The 8,373-nt window shown below is 41.4% G+C and overlaps 1 protein-coding gene across 1 annotated transcript; it reads left to right on the plus strand.

The window, feature by feature from the left end:
- Positions 1–230: 230 nt before the first annotated feature.
- LOC124275862 (probable palmitoyltransferase AKR2) lies at positions 231–8,056 on the plus strand. Its single transcript, XM_046711545.1, has 2 exons — positions 231–789; positions 7,806–8,056. Exons 1-2 carry the CDS (start codon positions 231–233, stop codon positions 8,054–8,056), a joined length of 810 nt encoding a protein of 269 aa, XP_046567501.1.
- The last annotated feature ends 317 nt before the right edge of the window (positions 8,057–8,373 follow it).

Genomic DNA, 8,373 nt, shown 5'->3' on the forward strand with positions numbered 1-8,373 from the left:
TGAGTGGGGTATTCATGCTTCACTGCGGCATGGCATCTCAGCGGGCTAGCACTATAAAACCAGCTTAAGTCTGGGCTAGTACAACCAGCCGCACATACACATACACAAGCATGCACGTCGTCATATGAGCGAAATGTTCTCAAGCACGACGTTAAACCCAATTTCACCCCCACCTCACCTCACCTCACAGCCGTGTTGGTCCAACACAATCCATCTTTGAAATTCTCACAATGTTTCTCACAATCTTTCACTCATCAGTGAATCCTACTCCTCCACCTGACCTCGAAGAGCGTGACTTGATTCTTGCCCCTAGGATGGGAGACCTAACCAAGGTTAAAAGCATCTTGTTAGAGGATGGAGTGGACATCAATTATTTCGAACCCTGGCGAATGCAAGTTGTGATGATAGCGGCGATGTCGGGACACAAGGAAGTTGTTGAGTTTCTTGTGAATGAAGGAGCAGATTTGTCACTTGTGGACCAGTTCGGTAACAACATCCTCCATCAGGCCTGTATGGGAGGAGATGTAAAGACTGTGAAGTATCTCCTCTCACAGAGCGTAGTGGGCATCAACAGTAAGGGGCAGCACAACAGAACACCACTGATGTTTGCGATATTGGAAAGGTGCCATGAAGTGATGGAGTTACTTGTAGAGGAAGGAGCTGATATGTCACTAGTGGATGATGTCGGTAACAACGTACTCCACTGCGCCTGTATTGGAGAGAATGCGATGGCTGTGAACTTTCTTCTGGCACGTGGTCTAGCAGACATTCATGCCAGGAACCAACTGGGTAAGACAGCCACCGACCTAGCAGAAGGTTTTGATAGAATACTAAATATTCTTGCTTCATACATGTAAAAAGGGACACAATATAAGAAAGTGAGTATTGCTGGGAGTTAAGAACAACTCATGGAATAGTCCTAATGTAATGCTTACATTTAAAAATTTTTTTGAATGACCCGAGTTATTTGGTTATTTAATACATAATTTTCTTGTGTTTGTATCACACGTGGTATTATACGAAATAGAGACGTGATCACGTGACCTTGAGGTTTGAAAGACTGACTGACTGACTGAGTTTGGTTTTACGCCGCTTTTAGTAATATTCCAGCAACATCACGGCGGGGGACACCAGAAATGGGCTTCACACATTGTACCCATGTGGGGATTCGAACCCGGGTGTTCGGCGTGACGAGCCAACGCTTTAACCACTAGGCTACCCCACCGCCCCAGGTTTGAAAGAAGCCATGCTCACGGCTGTGTATAAAAAAAGGACAATTGTAAGTGAAGATATGAAGTCGATACACTTGTTTCCGAAGATCATTATGATAGTCTGATGCACAATGGGTATAACAACTGAAGCCTGGAGGGCTCAAATTGGCACATTTTTCTCCACGAGTAAAATGTCGTCGTGTGATGTTCCCGGTATGACGCTCCCAGCCAGCCTTGTTTTGGAAGCAGACTCTGTTAATTTGTGGCGACATTGAATCTAACCCGCCGCCATACAGATAGGATATTGCTGAGTTCGGCGTAAAACTAAACTCAATCACTCACTTACAGAAACTATATTTCTAAATGCAGCCAGTACTTTGCACCGAGTTAATGTGGCTTTCCCATCCTTACGAGGTACCCATTCACAGCTGGGTGGACTGGGACACATAGTCACAGCACTTTGTCCAAGTTTACTGCACATTGCTGTACCCGCAACTAGGTGCTTGCACATATTCATGTGGCCACCATCTGGTCATCTACCAACGGATTCGTGGGTTCTTTTAAGTGCACAGGGTTGTGTACTGTACACTAGGGGTTGTGACAACACTAAAATATGTCTGCACACAAAGTTGACTCCAAAGTTTTTCACACCCGGTCACAGGTGGGCTCGATCCCGGCACCTCCAAGCTCGCTGTATTACAAGCCTGGCGCCTTAGACAGCTCGCCCACCGCGACCCAAAATGTAATGTAATGTAATGTGGTTTGCTTGTGTGTATACAAAAGGAACTGGCACCTCATTTCAGAAACATGCTATTTTCTATACGTTGTATAAAACGAAAAGTGACAACAGTTTCACTGGCTTCATATATGTCCACCCAGGAAGATCCACTGAACAGGAGTTGGCAAAATGTAGTGGAATCGGAACTCTAGAAAGTCGTCTATTACATATAACAACTTTCAAAACAGATTCTTTCAATAAGACAAGGCAGTCTAGTGACAGTGGTAGCAATGGTTATGACCGAAAACTCATCGAATTGTTAACACAATTAAATATCCATCTTGTAAATGGTCGAACTGTAAGTGACGCAGTAGGCAACTTTACATATGTATCACGTCAAGGAACAGGTGTGGTGGATTATTTCATTGCTTCCACGGATATATTTGATCTTGCCATGAACCTGACAGTTGTTTCTATAAGTGAATAAGACCATATGCCGATCGTCTGTTCCTTTAGTGATATCCTGCCTGATATACCACAGTGTATTAATCCGGACGCTTCTGAACAGAAACGTTGGTGTCTGATCGACAAACGCTATTAACTTCGCGGAAGAATCGTAAGATAAACACAATCGAATGAGTTTGCACGGTGTTCCAATACATTATGGGCGGTGGGGGTAGCCTAGTGGTTAAAGCGTTCGCTCGCCACGCCGAAGACCCGAGTTCTATTCCCCACATGCGTACAATGTGTGAAGCCTATTTCTGGTGTCCCCCACCGTGATATTGCTGGAATATTGCTAAAAGCGGCGTAAAACTTAACTCACTCACTCACTCACTCCAATACATTGAATACTTCTGAAACAAAATATATACTAGTACTCATGATATTGTCACAATTGTACAATTTCTTCTGGATGTGAAAAGGGTTTTGTCACTTCTTTTTACTACCTTGGTGTACCCGACTGTTGTGTGATACAAGATGCTATGGGAAGAAGTAATATAAAACAGTGTGAAAAGTTTACTTCCCTGGTTGGTGTATTTCGAAGAACACTACTGACTGATATTCCGACAACCCTTGACATACTAAATGATATATATTCCATGTGCCGAACCTACAGCCCTACTGTATTTAACCACCGTAATCGCACATGTAAACGTCAACCACCTTGGTTTGACAAGGAACGTGAAATACTGAAATCGGAAAAATATAAACACGTCAACTATTTACGAAGATATTAATGTGACAGAAACGTTCAAGATTATCTGCTTGGTAAATCACACTTCAAACAATGCTCTAAAGAGAAGAGGATGCTGTTTCAAAGAAAGCTGAAGATCTGAATGAAGCAGCAAAACACGGGGACTACAAGCCGTTCTGGAACACAGTTTAACGGTGTCTTGGTAGTAGAAGCAGGTCACCAACAGTAACCCATACTACCTGGTTTGTCTATTTTAAAGACGTCCTAAATAACACTTACATTGACAGACGTAATGCTGAGGACCTGTATGAGTGAGTGAATGAGTGAGTTTAGTTTTACGCTGCACTCAGCAATTTTCCAGCTATATGACGGCGGTCTGTAAATAATCGAGTCTGGACCAGACAATCCAGTGATCAACAGCATGAGCATCGATCTGCGCAATTGGGAACCGATGACATGTGTCAACCAAGTCAGCGAGCCTGGCCACCCGATCCCGTTAGTCGCCTCTTACGACAAGCATGGGTTACTGAAGGTTCATTCCAGCCCGGACCTTCACGGGTGAGGACCTATATGACTTTGTTGATGGTCATAATTGTGGCAATTGTAACCATACCCTCGAATCAGACGACTTATTGTCGTCCATTATTACAAAAGAGGAAACTATCTCAGCCATCGACAACTTGAAACGTGGAAAGGCGCCAGGTGAAGATGGAATACCACCTGAAATGCTTATTTTTCTCAAAACGTGTTTAACACCTTACCTTTCACTTTTAGTCCAAAACAATACTGGAGACAGGTCAGTTTCCAAGTTCAGGGAATATTAGAATGATTATTCCGATCTACAAATCCGGCAGCATAAAAGACCCTAACAACTATCGAGGGATGTCTTTGCTGAACATTACTGGTAATTGTTTTCTAGTATTCTAGAAAAGCGTTTCAGACTCTGTGTTGAAATCAACGAATTACTCTCGGAAACCCCAGTAGGCTTTCGCAGCTCCTGCATAACAATAGACAATATCTTTTAACTTCAGTCATTATGCTCTCAGTACTTATGTAAAGCTGGTGGGCGCTTCGTCTGTGCTTTCTTTGACTTCAAGAAAGCCTTCGATTTTGTTGTCAGACAAAAAGCTATTATTTCAGCTCCACGCCACGGTTGTAATGGTAAAATGTATAATGTTATTAAAAGTATGTATTTATCACTTAAGAACATGAGAAGGCAAAACACAGCTGTTTTCTACAAACTTGGGTGTTAGACAAGGCTGTATGCTCAGCCGCATTTTGTTAACATTTTTCATAAATGAACTTGTGCTAGATATGTGGTGAGGTGAAATTGGGTTTAACGTCGTACTTGAGAACATTTCGCTCATGTGTGTATGTGTATGTGCGGCTGCTTGTACTAGCCCAGACTTAAGCTGGTTTTATAGTGCTAACTCACTGAGATACCATGCCGCAGTGAAGCATGAATACCCCACTCAGACACATTATACTGACTCCGAACCGACCAGGCCTTGTTGTACCCATTAATGCCGAGCGCCAGACAGGGACCAACAAGTACCATATTTTAACGTCTTTTGGTATGACGCGGCAGGGATCGAACCCGCGACCTTCCGTTCTCGGGCGGACGCTCTAACCACTACACCATGCAGGCGGTTCTAGATCTGAATAAGTCTGTACTTAACCTGGCGAGGAGAGCAAAGAAAGCTCGTTTACAACTTCACTCTGTTGTTTCTATGCTCGGTGTGATTCCACCGACTATTTACTTCAAATTATTTGATTCTCAAATACAACCGATTTTACTGTATTTTAAAACGTTTGTTTGTCAACACCAAATGCTATGGTTTATGGTGAATGTGGGAGGTTTCCATTGCACATATCATCTTATTGTCGTTGCTTAAAATATTGGTGTAAACTAATTAATATACCTGAACATCGTTTACCTACAAAAGCCTTAAATATGCTTTTACATCTTGATTATCTTGGAAAGAATAATTGGACATCTCATATTCGCACCTTACTATTTAGATATGGTTTTGGTTTGTATTTGGTTGTCACAGACAGTTGGCAATGTAAATATGTTTATTGGACAGTTCCGTATGCGGGCTATTGATATGTTTAAGCAGGAATGGCACTCAACTATTAATGAAAGTTCTAGATATGATTCATATTGTCAATTTAAGTCGTTGCCTGAGCCAGAGTCTTATCTTGCTCACCTACGCTACAGAAATGTTCGCAATGCTTTTAATCGTTTTAGATTAGGCCTTTATGATTTATCAGATAACCGTGGAAGATATTTTTTATGGAAAAAAAAACAAAGATAAGGCCAATTCTGTTACATTATTGAAGATGAATTCCATTTTATGTTTATTTGTCCTATACATGAAAATCTAAGAAATAAGTATCCATCACAACTGTCCTTATCTCAAATCAATGTTAATCTATTGTCTTCCTTACTTTCCTGCAAAGAACCTCCAAAACAACACAAAGTTGTTGTTGTACAATAAAGAATTGAATTTAATTGTATCGAACCCGCGCCCATCCGTTCTCCGGGCGGACGCTCTAACCACTACACCATGCAGGTGGTTCTAGATATGTATAAAGGTTGCAACCATGGCATTTTTGTAACCCAAGAATAGAGAATCTTTTACCTTATGTTGATGATATTGTAATGGTTTCATTTTGTGGAAATAGTTTACATAAGCCAAAAAAGATTCTCTCAAAGTCTGAAAGAAATATCTTTCCAAACTTGGCACGCAAGTATTAATAATTCAAAGTTTTTAAGATATTATAGTAATCTATATTCTCTTTTAGAGCCTGAAATGTAATTCTCCATTTGAATGGCATATCTTTAATCAGAGCATTTTGTAAATTTAGAATTTCTTTACACAACCTTAGAGTTAACAATTATTGTAAATCTAAAGATAACGATTTGAGTAATTCATTTTGTAAATTATGCAATATCGGGACACTCGAAGATGAATTTCATGTTTTGTTTGTGAGAAATATTCAGCTATTCGTAAAAAATATATTCAATCTCTAAATATGCATAGTATTCTAAGTACAAAAAATGTGAAAATTATTATACATGTAGCCATATCTTTTAAGAAATGTATCTAATTTACTCTTAACGTGACTGTCACGTGAAACTCAAATGTATTTACTTAACTCTATTGTACTCTACACCATGAGGCCCTTATACTGAATAAATTCTGTTCTGTTCTGTTCTTAATTAGAGAGGACACTGCATTATGTTTATGTGGGGACAGTGGGGTCGCCTAGTGGTTAAAGCGTCCGCTCGTAACGCTGAAAGGCCAGGTTCGATTCCCGACATGGGCACAATGTGTGAAGCACATGCCACACTGTTATGACATTGCTCGGCGTGGCATAACAAACTCCTTCACTTGCTCATTATGCTGATGTAGATTGTTTTTTATTCCAGTTATATAATCATGTCTGAACCAGACAGTACAGTGATTAACGTGATAGGCATTGATCTACGCAATTATATGATAGTAATTCCTGAACTAGTTACCCATAATTGACCTACATGTTCCAAATTCCATTTGTCAAAAGACGAAAGAACCATGGAAGATCCGGGTTAGAACTGATCTTGCTTGTTGAAAGAGGTACCTAACGGGATCGGGTGTTTGTTTATGCATGCCATTGCATCCTAATTGCGTAGATGGATACTTATGATATCAATCCTTGTCTTGTCCTGACTCGATTATTTTCAGACCGCAGTCATTTATATGCACATTGAACTTAATTAAGCACCCCCTAACTTACGTCAAAAAACATCCCAATATGCAGTTGAAGCACACTACCCACGGTTGCCTCATAAAGCACTATTAACTCAATGCGGCTAACTGTATAAAACGCCAAAACTTTTTAATGATTTTACCAGTATCTGGAGACTACTAGAAGGAGTCTACCAGAAGCAAGAAGATGGCAAATTAATGGAATGCACGACACCGGGATGTCATGCAGGGCTATTGGGCGACAGTGTGACATTCACCACACCATAAGTCGACTTGTTCAAAAACACCGTCAAACCAAAAAGATCAAGGACTGACCAAGGCCAGGTCAACCCCGAAAGACGTCTCAAGTTGAGGATCGGGGTTTAGCAAGCCTTGTGAGACAGGCTTTCACTACAAATGGCGTCCTGAAGCACCTATGGCTCCCCAACAGACGTCTGTTCAATAGGACTGTATGAAACAGCATAAAAGCACATGGGGTGAGGGCAAGAAGGGTGATCAAGCGTAAAGCCTTCACCAATCTTCACAAGCGACCTCATTTGGTGTGATGTTTACCCAGGAATTTGATGTCATGCAGGAAGGTGCATTGGTCGGATGAGAGTCACTTTTTATTGCACGTCTCAGACGGGCGCCAACGAGTCTGGAGGTCCAAGAACAGTGCCAATGAGCCTAAGAACATCAGAGCATCAGTTACTTTCGGTGGCGGGTGTGTCATGGTCTGGGGTTGTCTCTCCCATGATTGTAAACTGGACTTAAATATTGGTAACTGTTCGTGGAAATCTCAATGGTGACCATGACATCCGGGACATGATGGATCCTGTTCTTGTGCCACAAGATAACCACTCATTAGCCACTCGCCCTGTATTTATGGATGTCAACGCCCGACCACATCGTTCCCGACTTGTGACAATTTTTCTCTAACAACGCAGTAACCAAACCTCCATGGCCTGCTATGAGCCCGGATCTGAACCCATTGGAGCCTGACTGGGGCATTCTTGGAAGCCGAGTGCAAGCACTGGATCCGCCTGTACAAGATCTGGCATATTTGGAAGCATCTTTGCGCCGGGAGAGGCAGCAGCTGCCCCTGGAGCGAATCCGGAGACTCACCACAAGCATGAGGAGGAGGGTCAAAGTAGTCATCCATGCACAAGGTGGATATGCACGCACATTGTTCATGTGATTTGTTGTCTGAAGATCACAGAGAACATTTTCAGACTAAAATACACTCACCACTCTCATTTTGGAACTCTGCAGCCCCATAGTTGTACAGGGATACATTTTGTTGACAAAACATCGTTGACGTTTCCATGACATTTTGTAAACTAAAATATTGCAAATTTTCATGATTTTATTGTTATTGTTTAATCGAAAATGTCAACTTTCAGGAAACAATGGAGTTTAAGCTTTCTAGTATACATACTAATGGCGATGGTTGCTCAGTTTCATGGCAATATGAAAAAATGGGGATGTTCTTAATAAGGTTCCATATGTATATAT

This window comes from Haliotis rubra, unplaced genomic scaffold (genome assembly GCF_003918875.1).
Source record: "Haliotis rubra isolate DU_JTF1 unplaced genomic scaffold, ASM391887v1 Scf203, whole genome shotgun sequence".
NCBI lineage: Eukaryota > Metazoa > Mollusca > Gastropoda > Lepetellida > Haliotidae > Haliotis > Haliotis rubra.